The sequence below is a fragment of the Orussus abietinus genome, unplaced genomic scaffold (assembly GCF_000612105.2).
Source record: "Orussus abietinus isolate OABI.00-Male unplaced genomic scaffold, Oabi_2.0 scaffold2, whole genome shotgun sequence".
Taxonomy (NCBI): domain Eukaryota; kingdom Metazoa; phylum Arthropoda; class Insecta; order Hymenoptera; family Orussidae; genus Orussus; species Orussus abietinus.
Genome location: NW_019396012.1, coordinates 2,770,527 through 2,790,862, shown reverse-complemented (window position 1 = coordinate 2,790,862; position 20,336 = coordinate 2,770,527). Strand labels below are relative to the sequence as shown.

The 20,336-nt window shown below is 52.1% G+C and overlaps 1 protein-coding gene across 1 annotated transcript in view; it reads left to right on the top strand.

Annotated features, from left to right (window-relative positions):
* Positions 1 to 5,888: 5,888 nt before the first annotated feature.
* The window catches only part of LOC105700445, a 30,855-nt gene continuing 16,407 nt past the window's right edge, over positions 5,889 to 20,336 (top strand). Inside the window, exons 1-2 of the mRNA XM_012426277.1 lie at positions 5,889 to 6,087; positions 7,540 to 7,671. Of these exons, the coding sequence (XP_012281700.1) occupies positions 5,889 to 6,087; positions 7,540 to 7,671 (331 nt within the window). The remainder of the gene's footprint in view (positions 6,088 to 7,539; positions 7,672 to 20,336) is intronic.

Sequence of the window (20,336 nt, the reverse complement as noted above, 5' to 3'; positions counted from 1 at the left end):
ATGCGACGCCGCCACCAGGCGGTCGGGCCAAACACAGAGGAGTCCTGAATAACATTATGTAAAGTTCATTAAAAACCCACCTCTTGGGCCGGGGGTAGTGCTGGAAGTAGTTCGCCAACCCCTGGCGTTGCCAACCCCCTCGAGCCTCGAGATGAATAACACTTTGCTGAACCAGCCGGCAAACCCAGGCTTGAAAACTTCGAACCACTTCGCGAAGTGGGCTGGCCCTCCGTTTTCCACCCCCGCGCGGTGTTTCTTTCCCGCCCTATCAGCGGCAGAATTTTCCCTCCCTTGGGACGATCGTTTCCGAATTTTTTTATCCCTTTTTGTTTTTCCCACTCCAGGTGGCAAAATAACTTACAACAGAATTCCCGGCCCACGGAGTACATCGGGTAATGAGTTTGATTTCTGGACATCAAGTTGACGCGGCTGTCAGTGATTCACCACGAATGCGTGACACCCCCGGAAATTGCATTCTGATCAGTCGACTTCGATAATTCACGATGTGATATGACATAACAGGGTCCCTGTCCGTGTAATTTTACGGAATGCCATGGCTGGGACGGTGTGGATTTTTCTAACAATTTTTTGGGAATTTATAACGAGAGAGTAGTTTTTTATCTTGGGGGGTGCACATGGTATATTTGAGCCAGATGCATCTATGGCTGATGTGCATCTAGAGGACGTAGAAATCCGGTGTTACGGTTCCCTTGCGATATGCAATTCTCGAGACGCATCTATTTGAAAAATAATTGCCAAGAGGTTATCTTCCGATCTTGAATGGATGCACTTGTCGCTGAGGTGTCATAAAGAGCTGCATCGATGGCTGACGTGCATCCAGAGGACATAGAAATCCGGCGTTACGGTTCCCCCGCGTTATGCAATTCTCGGGGTGCATTTAGTTGCGCAATCCCTCCACCCCCGGCGGAAACTGAGACAAGTCTCAAGGGAGGGTCTAGCTTCGATATCTTGCGATTTAATATAAATCCACCTGTGTCGAGGAGGGAATAAAATTGAAAACTTATTAACCGCGGGGCCAGAAGGCGCCCTGAATAAAAACCGAAATTCGCGAGGGGATATATTGGTTTCCTGCAAATTGCCCCATTTCTCGGGAAATTCGCGGGGCGTGTACAGAGTTGGCCCAGGTCAGGGAGTTTCGCGAAGTCGAGGTCAACGCTAATAAGCGACGTATGGAAGCTCGTAAAGGCGGTCAAATTCGCATTTGTCTTGGCCGGACCTTCGGCCAGGGTCAACATTTGTCTTCGGTACGAAGAAGCGATACAGCTCAACGCCATAGGGGAAATAAACTAGCCTCGAGGAAAACCGCGGTCGAACTTTCCGCTTTAATTTTCGAAGGTGTAGGAGATAGCACAAAAGAGGAGGAAGCGAAATAGGGCAAGCTCCGTCTTCGGCAACGATTGGCTCCACGCCCGAAAGGGCTGGTCTTCGGGGTGGCTTTGGGATGACTTCGGGGTGGTGGAACGACTGCGGGGAGCCGAAAGTATCCGAAATTGCGGCATAATCTCTCGGTTAAAGTAATCGGGGGTTAAATGGCCAGATGGGAGGGTGGGAGATTACCCCGGGGTGGCCCTTTGTGGGGCACCACCCCCTCCACCTCGGAGATTACAATCCATCGGACACTCTCCCGGCTTTTTACTTATTCTTTGGACGTATTCCCGGGATATTATGGTAACTCTCGAGGGTGCATAAACAAGGGTGAGGGGGTGAGAACTCTTTGCCAGCGTCCGCTTAATTGCTCCATTTTTACGGGGAGAGGGAAAGGCGGCTCCAGGGGAAAGGGCCGACCCCGGCACACCGGAAAGTGGCTCGGTCGAAAGTTGCCTCCGGTACGTCGGATATGGCAGAAAAAAAATTATTTTAATTACGAGACGTCAAGCTCGCAATTATGGGTGTTCTTCAGGGTCCCCTTCCTGACTGCTCGCCGCGAAGCCGCCCTTCGCCCTCCCCCTGGGGAACTTTTTCCTCCTTCAACCCTTTTTCCAGCGAATTTCCTCCGGAAATAATGTCAAGACGTCGTCGATACTGCCGTAGAATACATAATTAATTAAGACACGATTTGTTTCCGTTGGAAAAAAAAAAATGAAATTTTGGAGCTTTACTAATTTATTCGTGAATTTTCTGGAGGGACCCAGGAATTTCCCCTGGAGCGACCGGAGGAATTAGCTCGGCACAGCGGAAACGATCTTTGACTCCCTAGGGGGTCCTCGCTCATTTTGGCAATACAGTCCCCCTCTTGGCTTCGAAAACTTGTCAAACGACCAAACTCGGCGGTTCGCCGCCCAACTTCCGGTAAATCCTCGGCCTCGAGACGTTCTCACCCCGTGTCCCTGGCCTAAGTGGAGCAAAGTGCAATTACCGTCGAGATAATTTTGATACACTCCTGGAAAGGAGTGGGGTCGAATTGGGGAAAAAGTCACCCCGTTAATATTTCACGTAATATAAAGTTTCCGAGGGGCACCTCGAAGAAGAAGCTCTCGAGGACGTCGGGAGTTTCGGGGGAGGCTCGCGACTTCAAACGCGCGAATAATTACCGCGACGTGTTGGGCCTAGGAAAGCGGAGGGGCTTTTAAGAGCTTTCATCGAGACCAGGATGGCCAGAGAAAAGTTTGAAAAAATGATGAGCCCATCCAACGATCCGTCCGGCCGGCCGTGTGCGTCGGAAGTGGCCCGAGGTGCGGTGGAGGCACTTTTTTCCCTCTTTCCCCCCACTTTCCTCATTTTCCCTTCGACTTCTTTTTCGCCCAGAAGGTCTCCAGGAGGTAAAAGAGCACTTTCCCGAAACTTGACTCCGTGAAATCCCAGAAATCGCAAGTCCGACTCGTTAACGTAATTTTTTTTTCTAAACCGATTATCCAACAATTTCTACGAGATGCAATTTTCCGGTTATCTGCGGAAAACTGTACCAGGCTCGACATTTCAACTCGCTTACACGCTTTCGGGGGAGATCGATCGGGTTTTCTCATTAAAACGACCTATAGATAAGGTATACATCGTATTAACTTCGACTTTCGACATCCCCTCATAATGCAACCCCGCGTGCAGCCCCTGGGGTACGGGATCCACCTACTTACCCCCCCGAGTTAAAGTAAACGGGATAAACAAACTTGCACGAACAAAGAGAGATAAATTGCCTCTTATCCGATGGGTATTGAAAATGCCGGAAAGCACGAGAACCGACCGAAAACCCTTCCGCGCGTGCGCGAAGAAATAAGGAAGTACGGACAGAGGGGGGTGCAATTGCGCAACCGGGGTGGAAAAAGCGGGATCGGGTCTGTCGGTTCCATCGACCGCGATTTAAATATGCTCCATCCACCGGGAGAGGGATGGTGTATGCCCGAGAGCTCGCATGAATTTATCAGGGAAGTTCGATCTGATTTATCGCACCGGCTGGTTCCGCATTCGGTAAATCACCCCCCGCGGGGGATGCACCCTTTCGACACCTTTTCGTCACCCCGCCAATCTCGCTTTCCTCTATTTCTCTTTTAATTTCTGTTACGACTTATAATTGCGCCGGAATATCGGGAAAAAACCCGATGGAACTGGAAATCCAAACATTTTTGAGGTTAGGATTAATCCCCCTCTTCCTCTACCTTTTTGCCATTTTCATTTGAATTTGTTATCGCGTCGGGGTGAAAATGGAAATTTAGGGTGCGTAGAGTGCTTGGCGAGTAGTCTGTATTATTTCTGTTTTTAATGTTTATCATGACTCATGATGGAGTGAGGATAGGAATTACGTTTTTAGGTTAGGTTCCAGGATACTTTCTGGATGTAAAGGGGAAATAAGGTACTAATGGACGTTTCCGGGTCGGGAGTCTGACATTAGTCCTGCCGTGGTCATGCGAGGCAATTTCCAGCAGCGCTATCAGCGAAAACCGGGAATCCCGCGATCCCGAAGTCCCTCGGGACCCCTTCCTGGATCACGAAGGACCAGCCGAGCAGACCGGAGAGCCCCTTCCTGCGGAGTTTCCGTTCCAGCGACCATGCGAAGCGAAGGCTCTCCCGAGGGAGCATCGGGAGTCAGGTGTCGACGGATCAGCCTCGGAAATGTGGAGAAGGATTGTTCCGGGACGCGCGAGTTCCGCGCCCTCGGGAATCGCCCTCTAAGTCGGACCCAGAGAGAGTCCCTAGGCACCCCAAGATCCCGCGGGACCTCCCGAAAGGACCTGGGAACGCTAATCGAATATTCAACTCGGCGTTGTGTCGGAAGGGATCCCGGGGAATCCATCAGCGACCATTCGAGTCCCGAGGGACCCGTCCAGAAGGATGGATGAGCCTTGGGGTTCCAGGAATAGCGGCAACCCTGGTCGAGATTCCCTGGATATGATATCCCGGGAAATCGGAATAACCAGGAAATGAGAATTTTCTGAAAACGAACGTTTTTTTTCAGGAAATGAGGATTTTTCAAGAGGTCGGAATTTAAAAAGTGGAATCCAAATTAGGGGGAAAATCGACCGAGCCAGTGGATGGTCGGGAAGAATCGGGAAGATTTGAGGAAATTTCTGGAGTCGTAAGCGGGATTACTCGAAAATATCTCGGGACACTTTCCGGGACTTGGGGGTGAGTTCGCTGTGGATGAGTCTCTTAAGTGGAGGTCGCGAGCTGTATTAGTCGAGACGAGAGGGGCTCCCGAAGGAGCTCCGGGAACGGCGCATACATATTTACGCCCTCTCGGAACATTATAGATAATATTTACCCAGCTGCCGCCATCGCACGACCCCTCCGGAAATAGACGGAGAAGCTTCCGTAGTTTAATTTAACTGTCGATCGCTCGGGAAGAGCTGCGGAAGTTGAAGAGACGGAATCCCGGTGTTCCCTAAACGGTCAAGGCAAAGGGGAACTGGGAAGGTCTCTTTGCAGAGGTTGGGTCAACCTCGATCCCAGGGGACGAGGTTCCTAAGCTAACCTCCGTGTTAAATTTCATTGGATCTACCCAATTACATTAAAATCAGAAAACGTGAAAAAGAGGCTCTTTCCTAACCGACCTTTTTGCAAACGTCGACCTCGATCCCGAAGGCTGACGCTGGTATTAAAATCAGGAAACATGAAAAATAGACATTCGAGCCTATCATCGAAACCACGGGAATATCCCAAATACCCTTATCATAAAATGATAAGACCCCAAGAATCTCATAAATTATTTCCAAATCTGTTATCGCGATAAAGTGGACGCTTTCCGTATATTCGATTTTTCTCGGGCAAGTTCTCTATGCGAGGCACGCGTTTCCCGGCGGGATTTTCTACGGCGTCTGCGTCTTCTTGCTGCGTTTCCGCCGGGCTCTGCATTTCCCCGTCCTGGAGGAAGAGGACCTCCACCTGGCCGAGTGCTTAATCGAGGAGGAAGAGGAGCCCTGCTTGCAGGCTCGCCCCCTGAAAGGACGCGAAATGAATTAATCGCGACGCGGAGTGCACGGCACTCTTCAGCGATGAAGGATTCAGGGTGCGGGGCAGAGGGTGCGGAAATTTTCCGCGGGCGAATTAGCCAGGAAATCGGGCAGGGGGACTCTCTAAGTGGCGGGGGGTCCCTCGACAAAGAGCCACGGCCGGGATTTCAGGAGCTTAATTCGAGCGGCGGAGAAAACGCGGGCGGAACTTTTTCCGCATCACGCACGACGGACTCGGCGAACTTTGATCCCGCCTCAGAGAGAATACCGAGCTTTCTTTTGACCGCCCTAACGAGGTCGCGGTCGGACCCTGCGGAAGGACTTTACCTTGGGGAACGCTTATGGGTCCTGCGGGAATTCCGCCTGTCCGCCACTTCGACGAGCTCCCGACTTTCCCGGCCCCTTCGGGGACACTTTCCCGGGTCCAGAGAGAACGAGAGTCCCGAGGGAGGAGGTCTCCGAGGGATGTCCCGAGGGATCATGAAGATGGGTCGCTTTCGGCAGATGCAAGACTCCATCGGCCGCAACGGGTGGTGGCCCATGGGCGCGGTGGATCTGCGGAACTCCCGCATGGTCTCCAGGATCCGCTTCCAGATCCTTAGACGGAACTCCGTGCACGTGGAGTTCTACTTAGACATAAAAAACAATCATTCATTTTCGAAAGAACGTCGTCTCTTCAACCCACGTGAGATTTATCATGCGGAGGATTTATCGAATATTGAAATGTTCATCCTTAGGATGTTGTACAAAGAGACGGAAAATTGACAAGAAAATTCAATACTCTCAATTTCTGATTTTTTCCAAAATTCTCGGGAAAAATTATCCCTTGTCGAGAATATTAGTCCACCGGAAGTGCGGAGAGGGAATTTAGGTCGAATTTGAGGAGCACTTTTGATGCCACTTCTGGGTCCAGCGCGTCTCAAAGCGGCCGCCGTGAAGATCAAAAGGAAATCATGAATTTAAATACCGCCCCCAGAGTCCTGAAAATATCCTGCGGAATCCCTTTGCGTAGAATGCGCCCCGGCGACCGCTTCCGGCTTTGGAATCGATAGAAGAAATCGATACAAACCCCACAAGGACCCCCATGGCAGGTGCGGTTAGGGGGGTAGATCCTGGGATCGTTGGGGCAGGACTCGGGAAAGCAGCATTTCCTCTTCTCCGGGATGTATATCCTGGAATCCTGCGAGCTGGTCTCGGAAAAGTAGCACTTCCTCCTCGAGGACTCGCACTCGTCGTCCTGGAGGAAGGATACGCACATCCTTGATAATGTTCCGGAAAAACGCACGGAATTTCCGCGAATCTGCCTCACCTGGTTTGGATGCAGAAGGAGGCACCCCCCAACGATGACGGCCAGGGTCAACACCACGGCCAGAGCTTCCGCCATCCTTTAAAGGGGTGCTCGTCCACCCTGTGAAATTTCCGTGGGGTCCTTCGGGGGGTGGGGCGGACGCGCATCCTGCGCGCCTCCTCAGGGTGCATTTTGCATCCTGAGGGTGCAGGTTAATTCCCCGGAAACTCCCCTCGGCGAGAAGAGACTTCGCCCCGATGGGGTCGATCCTTGATCGACTGTCAATTTCGACAGACTTCGGTCAATAAAATTCCAAGGACTACTAGACCACTGATATAAAAGTATCCCTACATTTATATATATTCTTATACCCGATGTAATTGAAAAAAAAATCATCCCGAAATTAACTAGACAATTAAATCCTGGAATTTAATCCCACCCCTTGAATAGAACTTGAAATATTCTTTCGAACTCGCAAATCGCAACCCTTCAGGTTATCACGGAAACGCGATTAGTCACATCCAGGTTATTCCTTTATCAGGGGTGCAATTACGCCGTCATTCGATTTTATTTAATCTTTTTATTTCGAGGGGAGTTGTGGGTTATGTTCGGAAGTTTGCTTTTCCTCCCTCGGGACCCGTGTCGTTTGCCACCCCCGGGACCTGGGGTGCGTTAAACCAGCTTTGGATACGTTCTCCGGGAAACGGGGTGACAGGACGTCGCTCGACGTCGCTCGGCGTCGTATCGCATCGAGCACGGCATAATTGCACCCTAAATGTTCGCGCCCCTGCCCCGGTCCTTCGGGGGAGGTTATGTTACGCGACTAAATCCACCCTCCGCACGTTTCAGATGGCCGCAACGACCCCACAGACCCGAGGGTGGGGCTAGAGAAGAGGAACTGCGCTCGAGCAGTCATGTGGCGGGTGCAGCTCCTGATATGTTGCTGCCTCGCCATGCTGTCGGCTATCGGAACGCACACAGGTACGTCGATCAACCCCTTATCAATCGTCATCGAACTCGATAATCCCCGATTTCGACGACCTGGACCGATAATCAAAACTATACGTCTCTGATTCGATGAACTCCGTTTCTCCACTTTCACATCTCTCAGAATGCCACTCTTCTGATAAGTGCTCAAATTGGGCACAAAGAATTACGCCGATTAATATTGCAATTCATACGCGGCAATAATTAATTTTGCTTTTGGACAAAAATTATCTTTTTCCTGAATTTTTTGCTACATCTTTTAACTATCCTGATGATTAGTTATCAGGTACGTTCCGAGCTTAAAATGATGACAGAGAAGCGTGGCGAGAAATAATGTAATAACTCACGGTAATCAATGAAAGTTTTGAGTAAAGTTGCGGAATTTCTTGTCTCTAATGATAAGTGATAAGCTCGGGAGACGCACCCGTGCCGAAATGAGCATGGGCGAAGGCGGCGCCCCGGTGCGAAATTGGATAGGAGAAACAATTTCGCCGGAGAGTAACGTTATGCCACGAGGGGGTGGGAAGGAGGGGGGTGGAGATATTGCTGCCGAAGACCGGGTACGTGTAACGAAACCGGAAACGGAATGCGACCATGGGTTTGGTCCTGGCAAACTTGGCCGGATGGAGCCCAATTGGGAACGAGGTTTCGTCCTGCCGAGCGAAATGCGTTTCATCTCGCCCCCTCCGACCGCCCCTAAAATCGTAATAAATCGAACGTCCGTTTCAATTTATTATGCAAATCCTGGTCGGCGAGTTTCCCCGGCAACGGGACTAAATGCGAGCCTTCCGCGCGGCCGGATTTATTTGCCGGTAATTGCCCGGAGCCGTCTGATAATGCCGATAAAAACGATTTTGACGACTTTCGTGATTTTCGACGTTACCGCTTGCTATCATCACTTCCGGGGATTTTAATCCTTCCGGAAGGATCCTCGGGTCAGCGAGGGTGAGCAGGAATTTTCCGGATGCTAGAGACGCGGATTCCGCAGCGGAAGATGAGGGTCGAGATTGCCCCATTAAGCCGAAATCCCGCAGCAATTCTCACCGTGAATCGGCCCTGAGTGCCGCAAGAAGTCGATCGTCAGGCTCGGCGGATTCCGCGCGGCGCCCGCAAGCGTTTCTGCGCGGGAACTTCCGCCGATATCCCGGGACGACGTCGCGTTTACTTAATTAATATCGCGCGAGCGGTTCCTTTGATACGCGCCGGGCGGGTAAACCAGGGCGGAATTCCGCGGGGGTTCGGAGGCGTTTAAGAAAATCCTCGAAATTCGTTCCGACTCGATCCTTTATCGGCATATAAAAATATCTCTGGAGTGCAAAACTTCGCAAGAAAGGTGATATCGAATCGGGCAAATTTTTACAACGGTGTAAATCCTCCCTGAAATTTTTCATTTCCCCGTTTTCCGCCTCCGCTTTTCCAGATCCGACCTTATTCCCGCTTCCCGGGTCGTTCTTTAAGTCACTCCATCCGTCCATCCGGCCACTTCTTCTTGGCGAGTCTTTCAGAAAAGAGTGCTCCAAGTATTTCTCCGTCGAAGCAGTCTTCGAGAGAATGGCCCCGAGCTTACATCCGCGCCTCTTCGGCTTCCATTGTCGGTCTTCAGGACTGCCACCTTCTCTCGCTTTCCCTCTAATTTCATCGTTTCCGACCCGATGGCCGATGTCGAGCCCGCGAATATTACGCTCCCGCTGGGGGGGTGACTTTTGTCGCCACCCCCCTCGCTAACTTATCCATCGGAAAACCGCCGCGGGAGCCCTGAAAATTCCCGGCTTCTCGGAAACCGAGGTCGCACGACTTCCTCGGGACGTCGATTCAATGCCGCGACTTCGAGGTCTTCCTCGGGGCCGCCGCCCTCTCTTCGGCGACCCCGCACCATATCAAACCTCAATAACGCCTGATTAGATATGAGCTAACAATCTATAAACGGATTTTGGGTGACGCATTTCCCTCTTTCCTCCTCCTTTCCTCCCTACTTCAGATTTTGGGCGACTTGGAGACCCCTCGATGCCCTTAAACCCCGTATCGATAACGACGCTATCGCGGGTGGCGGCTGATAACCTGGAAAAACCAGACCCCGTTTACAGCGGGTCGTCTCGGCCATAAATCCCTCCCCCGGCTCCTTTTTTCCCCTCGTCCTGTTCTCTTTCCCGATAATGCACGCGGCGAAACGCTGGATTCCCGCCAGCGCCTTTTTCCAGCCGCGGGTGACTTACGGGGTGCATCCGTGGGGTGCATCTCTGGGGTGCATCGAGCTTCACGGCTCCCCATGAAGGACGTTCCGACACCTCTAAGGACGATCCGAGATGAAGGGACGGGAATTTACGCGGCCGCAATGTCGGATGCGGCAGCCCTCGGGCCGGATGCGGCGCGATGCATCGGCGCTTCGAAGTGCAGTTTCCCGGGGATTACGGCGTAACGCGAGTCGTAAAGGACTCCCTAGGTCTAAGGTGGCCGAATCGCGTGGTATCGTCAATCTGACGGTCCAAGATATCAAATCTTGGCGAAATTTGAGATTAGACCTCGCGATTCGTAAAATTCATTTTTCCCTCGAACAATGTAAAACTGAGAACGGGGCTTCGCGGGGAGGCGTGATCCCGGAAATGGAGGAAATCGCGGCGCTTCCGGCGCTCCCGGTGATAACGCACGATCGACTTTATCGGAGCGCGAGCATAAAGTGTCGCGACCGTCGAGGACCGAGCCTTCGGGGATGGGGGGTTCGGCGAGAAGAGATCGTCCCCGTAAAAAATCATCCCCTGGACCGGTGGCCCCGCTTCGCGGGGGGCGGCTTTACGAGGCGAACTCCTTTACGGCCATGAATACGCGCCACGGTGCTTAAACGCGGCCCATAATCCGATCTCTTTCCCGAGGATGTTGATGCAAACTTTACAGCCTTGTAGTCGATAACGGCACTCCGCCACCCCCGGCCGCCCTAATAACCGCGGACGGATCGGGGGTGCATTATTGCCCCCGGGTGCAGCCTTCGCGGGGGGCCTCGGCATGGATCGGCGAGACGCAAGGGGTGAGCCAAGTAGCAAACTTAGGAACTTCCAGGGGGGTGAAATGGACCCGAGGGTCGGTCTTCCCCGAGAAAATGCATCCCCCCTCTAGCGAAACATGAGCCGCCCCCAGTGCATCCCTACATGCACTTTGTCAATTATTATCTATAGATTACCGTTTTCGAAATGTAAGCAGGATATAAAAATCCAGAGCTGGAAACATCGGCTTAGGGGATGCCAAAGGGTACTTCGAGTGGGGGAGGATGGCGTATGGGGGAAAAAATGGAGTCTAAGGGTGGCTTTTAAGGCCGGCCCACCGTTAAGGGCGATTAAGGCCGGTCGTAGGACGGGAAAATTGGCCGGTTAAGTAACCGCGGGAACGTTTGTCGTTATCGTTTAGAAGTCCCCGAGAATTCCGGCTCTCCACCGGCGCGGCGACGCCGCGGGGTTTTATCCGCGGCTCTATGGGAAACTCACCCCCGTAAAGCGCACCCCCAGGGTTAAGGGCTTTCGCGCGGGTAAAGAGGACCGGCAGGCGGGCGTACGAGCGAGTTGTAAGTTTCCCCTCGTACCAGGTGTCGACAGGTGAGGGACGCGAGCGGGGCTTAATCTCAACAGGGTTGAAGGGGGTGGAAAACCCCCCGGGGAGGAAAACTGCGCGTCCTCGAATGGCGACCTGCCGAACGCTCGTCGGGCGCTGACCAACCCCAAGGATTAAACGAAGGACCGTAATATCCGGAAAACCGAGAAATAAAGGCGCGAAGGGATACTAAAGAAAATCGATTTTCGATTAATCAACCCCTAAGGGAAAATAAGAAAATATTTAAGAATCGTCGAAAAATACTTCCCATGATCGAAATCTATTATCATTCCTCGTGGTAAGATTGTAATCTGATGTAGTGAAAATCCATGCGTCGGATTTAGCGATTGCAGCAAACCCCTAGGGATAAATTGACCACTCCACCCCGCTGTATATCCCACCATCTGGACATCTTATTCCGATCGATCGGCAATTTACTTCCTCCCCCCAATAAGAGGGGGCCTCGTTAAATTTGACATCGGAATTCCTATCGCAAGATTCGCCTCCCCCTCACGGAATTATTCATCCGTCTAATCTCCATATTAAACAATCCAGGGCGATTTAATTCGAAATGGGATTACCGCATCAGCATGGACCGTTCGATCGGCGTTCGATCGCTCGATTTGTCCGATTAAGGCTGCTTACTAGTTAGATTATGCCTCCACCAAGAAAAAAGAATTATCATCGGACCTCTTGTTCTTCCCTTTTCTTTTTTCTCCCTCGTTCGACTAATTCGCACCGATTAATCCGCGTCGCCGGCGCGATTCGCGGTTGAAACGTCAGCCGGCTTATATTAATCCGAGGTGGAGTTCTGCATGTGGAGGAAGGCGAAAATGTGTGCCGTATAACGGCGAGCCGTAAACAGCGGCGTTAAGGCTTTGATGCCGCCCGGGCGAGAACGAGGGGGCAGGAAAATATGGAGCGCATATGTATCCGCCGTCTTGGAATATTAATATCACGCCGCGGGTTCCGCTGCGTGCCGTAAAAAGTACCGCACGCGGCATTGCGAGCGCGACGACGGCGGCCCTTAAACACGCCTCTCATTTGTAATTAAAAATGGGAACCTCGTTAAGGGCCTCTCTTCGAGTGAGGATAAATATGAATAATTATAATCGAGGCGATTTTTAAATATCGCAATATTATCGAGATAACCTTGATTTCGAGGGATTGTAAATTAAGGGGATGTGAAAGTGCCATCCGAAAGCTCGAAACTTTTCTACGAACTGGGTGTACCGAATTGTTTCATGAAATTTCACTTTTTATAAAGAATTTTCAAAGTATCAAGGAAGAATTCATTTTTTAATTGAAATCTCATGGGCGCCAGGAACTTCCTTACAGGCTCCATATTCACATTGTCAAGTTTGAAACAATTCGATACACCCTATTCGGAGGAATGTTTCATGATCCTAGGTCATGGTGAATTCTGAATATGTGAGAGTTAAATTCGGAGAGGGGGGAGATGAGGACAAGTTTAATTGTCAAGATGCGTAACTGTATTGCAACTCGGTTCACATATTGCGCACTTGGGCCGCGTGCTGTCAGCGAAGACAACAGTTCGGTACAGAAATGAATAGCGACAGATTATCAACTGGCAGTAACTCGTGACACCTGCCAACTAGTTTGGGACTGTTTGACAACGAGTTCCGCCGACATGGGATTCGGCTGCATGCCGGTAATTTCGGAAACGCAACCTCGCCGTTGCGACAACGGGCGGATGCATTTCGGTGGGTGCATCCCAGGGATGCAAGGCGCCGCGCGATCCAGGACTCGAATTTCGAATAATTTTCGAAAGGATCGCAAATGGAATTTCAAAGAGGGTCGTCAACGGGGCCGTCTTTCGTCGGGGTTTTCGTAGCGAGAGCGGCCCTAACGACCGATATATCGGGTCGTTGGGCGTTGATAACGCGGCCAACAATGCCTTTACAGGGGCTCTGAAATTTAACGGGGAGGAGTTTCGCGGAGTCCGCAGCGAAGATTTGATCGGCGGATAAAGTCTGAAGTTGTCGGCGAGCGGGCGTTAAACGGCGTTATTGAACCCCGAAGGGCGCCGTTTAAAGGCGGCCATCGGCGAAACAATGACGCGCTCAGGGCGCGGATCGAGGCCGATAATTCCCGAAAACGACCCCTCGCCTTCCGTTTAACGCCCAGCCGAGGCCGCGAACTCGATTTAACGCCACGAAACGAGGGGGTAGATTAATTCGCGCCCTCTCCTAACGCCGACTGGCGTTTCATAGACAAGGAACGCGTCCCAACGGCGAGGGGCCGTTAATCCGCATCCCCGATCGGTCTCGCCGTTGCGTTCATCGTGATTCGATAGAAAAACGGCCACGATCGCCCCTGGTGTCGTTAAACGACGAGTAAGGATTTCGGATATCACCGGGGAATCCGCGACGAAAATTCGAGGATAAGTTAACGACCCAAGGTGGGAGGAAACGGGCGTTGAACGGCGTCGTCGAACCCCTAAAATCGTCGTTTAAGAGCGGGGATTGGCTGATAATTCCGAAAAACGAGCCCTCCGGCTTCCGTTAAACGCCCGGCCACGACTGCAAACTTGGTCTAACGCCGAGAAAACGAGGATGCCGATTAATCCCAGGCGTCCCTTAACGCCGAGCGGCGTTTCATCAACGGGAACACGTCCCAACAGCGCCGGGCCGTTAATCCGATTCCTCGATCGGCCCCGCAATTGCGTTCCTCGCAATTCCAGAGGAAGATGGCCATAATCGTCGCAGCCCTCTCGGAACGGCGAAGTCACGGGCGTCGTTAAACGACGAGCAACGATTCCGAGCGAGTCGCGAGACGGAGGCGTTGCATTTCAATTAGGGAAAATCGCAGCGCTACGGATAAATCTCGCCGTTTCGCGACTTTTAATCAAGCCCATTAACGACGTCGGCGTTATCAGCGTCGTTACAAAAACTCGGCCCGATTCCTCGTTACATATCCTCCTAAAAGCATCCGCCGATCGGAACCCTCCCAGAAAGCGATTCCTTCGCATAAAAAATCGGAAAAAAAACCCTAAAAAAACGGAAGAAGTCCCATTTCACTAGCGCGAAGTCGTGGAATCAACTGGGGGAGTCCCTTCGGGACGCCGGGAATCCGGGAAAGACGTATACATATGTATGAGGGGGACCCGGCACGGAACGGCTTCGTTTATCCCGGAAGGATACTCCACGGTCCGGAAGCGTTGCCGAGGAATAGGGATTATAATTCACACCCGGTCTCGCCTCCCTGGGGATTAATGGAATTCGGTCATACCAGGTGTACCAGACCAAAAAAGAAATGCCTCCCCCTCTAGCCTTTAAATATTAAAAAAAAAAACCTGCAAACCCAAAAAAATAAAAAACCACCCTCCACCCTGACATCACTCTCCCCGAAATTCCTATCGGCCTAGAATTTCCCATTTTTTTTTTCTTTGTTTCTCCCTCTCCCTCAGGATGCGTTGTTGTCGCCGTTAAATAATCCCACGACCGCGCTAGTCGAGCTTTCCGCGGTTTCCCGGAGTTATTAATGCCTCCCGTTGGAATCTCGTCGTTCTCCTTCCCCTCTCCTCCCCCCGGAATCGTCGCGGTCGCTTTTTAAAAGCCCCGCGGAAATTCTCCGCGGTTTTCGCGATTTCGCGCCGGATGGGGGGGGGGGGGGGTCCCGCGGGAATCCGCGAGAAAGGAGGAATTGCCGGGGCGGTTGTCGCGAGCGCGGAAATTTATTTCGTAGTTCCCCCTTCGTCATCCCCCACTTCCTCCCCTTCGTCGAAGTACCCCCTTTTCCTCGCCCTCCCTCTTTTTGCCTCTGTGTATCCGACTTGGAATCCGATTAACCAAAATGGATCGCCGCGGGAACTAAATAGACTTCCCATTAATTCCGGAAATTGTTTCGGTTTCCAGATTCGAGAGAAAAATCCCTCCCCCCCCCCCGCGACCCTCCCCTTTTTTCCCTGAGGGTCGTTCGCCAGGCGACAGGGAATTATTCTTCATTTCAGGAATTATCCGAATCGGCGTAAATTTTTCCCCTGGGGGATAAATTCCCGGATATTGCCTGGAATTTGTCGATAAGTGTTTTGGGGGAGTTTTTGGGGGGGAGGGAATTTTCCGGGGGGAAAGTCGTTCTTAAGAACGTCTCGCGACAGTTTCGGCGACACGTCGGCCGGGAAACTCGCGAAAGATGCCGTTCCTGGGACGCCTGTCGGGAATGCAAAAATTTATCCCCCCCCGTGCTATCTACTCCAAGGGACTCCTTCAGGGGGTGCTTCCCCCCCAGGGTACATCTCGAGCTTAACGCGACTCGTCAGTCACGTTTCCGAGTGTCAGGACCGGCGAGCATCTTCCGCTTATCCGATCCCACGTCCCGCAGGAGAGAGACGCATTCTGAATTCCATCCCCTTTCGGGAAGACTTCTACCCCCGGGACGGCGCCGGAAACGAGAGGAGACCTTGCCAAAAAAATGGAACCGTGCCTATGGGGAAAATATGTCAGGGGGCCTGTAAGAGAAAATGTGGACGTGCCTGGGAGGAAAAGAAGGGTTGAGAGTTATGCGGAAAAAAGGATAAGAGGGAGGATGCAGGTGCACCTGCGAAAGGAATTCGTACTTGGGAGGGAAAAAAGACTAGAGCATCAGAAAAAATTCTAAGTGAAGAGTAGTTTGAGAGTAGGGGCGAGAAAAAAATATGAGAGTATCGGAAAAAAAATATAAGAGTACCTAGGAGATGAAAGTATGAACGTGGCGGGGAAAGAGAGTAAATGAAACATTGAACGTCGTTGGAATCCGAATCTTCTTCATTGTCTCGTTTAATAAAGTGTAAAATGCCCTCGTGCGAAAAGAAAATCTCCGACGGAAAAGACGGTACCGGAGCGGCGGAAATCGCCGCGGACGCCTGGGTTTCCGCACACGGAGACCGCCACGCCTTTCACGGCGGACCCGGGAAGGGTGGGTTTCGACGTGGAATTTAATGCGATGTTCCGTGTAGTTATGCATAAAACATGAATCCAGCTCTATGCTCGAATTGGAATTATTTACCGCGGTTAGTCGCGCCGTAAAATTACGCGCCGCTTTTCCGGACCGAGCGGACGTTTTCGCGGGAGCGCTCGATTATTCGCGACCTCCGAGGGGATCTTCTTTTTTTTTTATCCCAATCATTGGATCAATTCTGACGCATAGAGAGAGAGGAAGAGGACTCCGAGATTCCTGCGAACGATCCCCCGCAAATACGGTAACGATTAAAACAATTTAATAAGGAGCCTCATGAGCCAAAAGTCAGCTGACGAGTCCACGCAGGGACTTGCGCCGAATTTCGGAGAGAAATGGCGAAATCGTGGGGGCTAATTTTTTTCTCTTTCTCTTTTTTTTTCGTAATTTCAGGAGACGGGCCATTTGTCGAGGGGACGTTAAGCTCTTTCGGCCGAGTCGTAATTCGCCGGCTCTAATTTCCAGGGGCCGAGTTTTAGGGCTCGTTTCATCTCGAATTCGCGGCGCCGCGTGCGTGCGCGGTGCGTTTATCGCGCGAGGTCGGCGCGGTCCTCTGTTATTTTTCGAGGGAAACTTTGGGGCCGCGGCGGAATTAGTTGACGAGAGAAAAAAAAACGAAAGGAGGGGGGTAAGGGGTAGAGGACGGTAAAAGAGCGAACTAGCGCCCCCGTATTTTTACGGGCGCGCCACTCGCGCGGCGCTTCTGTCGTTCCGCGCAATTAAGGGGATCCTCCATGGGCAGTCTCGCTACGCAGGGCCGTTTAATTTTTTTAATGAAAGAAAAAGCCCCGGCCCGCGACCCGCGATTTTCCGCGAAATGAAGCACGCACCCGGCCCACGGGGAGGGAATATTCGTCGCGCGGCCCCTCTTGGAAAAATGCAAGAATCCGCGAATTTCCACATTCGCTGTCGCTTAAAGGAAAAAATAACATCCCATTGAGTTATCCCCATTTTTCTAAGGTCCCTCGGGAGCACTTTCAGGCTCTACGAGAATCCGGGAATTTTTACATTCACTGTCCGTAAAAAAAAAAAAAAAAATAGGAAAAGGCGCCCCATTGAGTTACCCCCATTTTCCAAAGGTCCCTGAGAAGCGCATTCAGGCTCCGCAAGAATCCGCGAAATTCCACATTCGCCGCCCTGGAAAGAAGAAAAAGAGAAAAAAAAAATAGAAACGCTCAGCATCGAGTCATCCCCATTTTTCGATGATCCCGAGAAGCGGTTTGGGGTCCCGAGAGTCCTCTGCAGCCCTCTCGAGAAATCCTTCGCGAGTGCGTAATGAAACCTCGGTAATTGGAACTCGCCGCTGTCGCCGGTGCAGAAGTGCATGGAGGATGCACCTCCCTCGTCATGAAAGAAACAGCCGCATAAATGGAGCACGCATTGCATCCCGAATGAGTCCTCGACTGGAGGAAGTCGAGGACAGGACATCTTCTCGTGATTCCCCATATTATTCCTCCTATGACCCCCCCTCGTTAAACGGCCGCCTTCCCTCGGGAACCGAGCCGGTTCGCCCCTCGAAGCTCACCCCTTCAGGTCCCATTCACCCCGAAAAGCTCGAAAGATAAGAGACTACCTCGCGTCCTTATTTATCCCCCCAAAACTCGAGAGATTCGCGAACGGCGATATGGAAAAGCGATATCGACATCCCCCATGCGGCGCTGATCAACCCTCCCTCCCTTAACTTCATGATTCTCTCAATTTGCTTTGCTCTACATATAATGTCGCCCCGGGGTACTTTGTTCCCTGATATAATAAACCAGCCTATCTCGATACCGTCGACGGTTCGAAAATTCCCCCGCAAACTCGAGCTTCCACCCCCTCGCGATATCAGAGAATTTCCCCATTTTCCGGAAAACCTGACTGGCGGCCCTTATCGGATCTTTAAGGCCCCTTTAAGGTGATACGAAAGTAGCGTCTGAAGGGTCCTTATCAAACATTCCTCCGAACCGGGTGAACCGAATCGTTTGACATTTTAAGCTCCGAGGAAGGTCCTGACACACAAGAAATTCTACTCTTTATGCATTTGCTTATGAGGATTTTTTTTATTTCACATACAGAGTGACATTTCATTTAAAAATTGCAGGTACCACTTTCATATCACCGCGAGGGGATGTAGGTGAATAGAAATGCTGGAAAAGCTTTATCTATTTTTTTTTTTTCTATTTTATATAGTGAGGGGTCTAGGAAGAAAAGGGGGGGGAGAATCATAGGGAAGATGACGTTCATTGCGAAAATGGTCCGGCAGAGCTGCCAATTGGGGCAAGTGACGCGCTTTTAGGACAATTACCGGGGAAACGGGGGCTATCGCTCGCACGGATGACGGGGGACCCAATGGGGCGGGGGAGGAAATTCGATGAAACGCGGCTTAAATTTGGCCGGCGATATCCGGCCCGGTCGGTGCAATTGCCAGGTGCAATTGCAATTGCGCCCCTGCGCGCGAACCGCGTCGCGTCTCGAACCGGAAACGACGGGGAGGGTCAATGGGAGTCGAGCCCAGCATCCGGCTAATTACCAGCGCCCAGCATCCGTCCGGCCTAACCGCGCGTTTCCTCCGGACGCGGTGCGCCCCGGGGAGAACACTTCCCCAGGGCGGATAAAACGACGCGCCGGGAGTTACGGAGTCGAATTAGCTCCGGAACTGATCTTCGATTCCCTAAGTGCGACACCCGGATGCACCGCGATGCACTTATCGTTGCATTTGCCCAGGTTGAAGGATTGGCCCCGAAATCGGAGACATAAACAAAAATTGTCTTCCATCGGTGCATCTCTAGGTGCAACGAGTCCAAGGATGCCCGCAATCCCCGATGCAACTTTCGCGATGCACTCGAAACTTCATCAACCTCGGTTGAATACCTCAAGAGGAAGAGCCCGCCTCCGGAATCCGCATCGCGGTCATAAGCCGCAATTTCCTCCGGCCAGCACCACCTGTTTCGCGAGATGGACCGCCCGGGATTCCTGCAGGATTCCCCGGGGACCCGTTCTCCCAGAAACGCACATCGAGGTGCAGTCCAGGCCGGGGATGGCAAATGGACGAGGATCTGAGAAAAGAGCACCGTCAGGCTGCCCCAAAGCACCTGAATGGCGTCGCGACGCTCCTAGCAGCATCGGAGGTGGCGGGGGCAGGGGCGGGGGGATGTTCGACCGTTTCCAAGGACTCCGAAAAACGCGCAAGACCGGAAGGAGGTCAATTAAAGCCCACGTCCCGATAGCAAAAGGAAGAAGGACGACGCCTCCCTCGATACCCTGGGACCGCCGCTCGATGCACCTCTTCGGGGNGGGGGGGGGGGGGGGGATCGGGGGGGCTCCAATCCCCTCGCGACTTTCCGCCCCAGAACGAACTGTAATACGGAAAGAACCTGGGAAACACCTGATAGGACGTGGGAAATCCAGGGTGGTCATCCACCTAGTGATACATTATTAAAACGAAACAGGTGCGTCGATGCACCCGGGGTGCACCTGGGATGCACCTCCACCTCGAGTGGCTCATAAGACCTGGTGATTGCGAATCGATCCATTGTTCCGGAAGGGGGATGACCGAGGTTTTCAGGACTCCCGCGATACCGGGGTCGGAAAGTTCCCCGGCCAAACAAACGTCGGAGTTTGATCCCGCAGTTGACCCTCGACCCACCCCTCCGGCCGATAATAACGAGTCAATATTGTTCCCCGAGGCACCCGCGGTGTCGCCACTTCCGGCCAGCAGCGGTACCGCCGAATGCCTTCGATCGAGCTGTACAACTAGTCCAAAACAAGCAATTTCGCCCGGCGAAACATCCCTTCGACGGCCGACAGCCTCCCCGATAATCCGCCCTCATAAACTATCTCTGTTATCACGAGCTTACGTCGAATACCGATCGATAGCCCCTTCGTGCCAAGACGTATCGCTGCTGATGTCGAATTTCGATATTTCCAGGTCGGTTCTACTTTTATCTGTTCCAAGACATAAGGCGTCTCCTGTTCTCCAGTTCCACGGGTCGGGAGTAACGACGTCCACGTGGTTTTCTAGGTTAGGTGGAGGCTGGAAGGATATGGAGAAAAAAAGACCTCGGTGCCACGCGGATTCCTGCAAGTCGACATTTCCTTCAGGGTTGGGGGTAACGAGTTTCTCGCGTTCTCCAGAGCGATTTCCC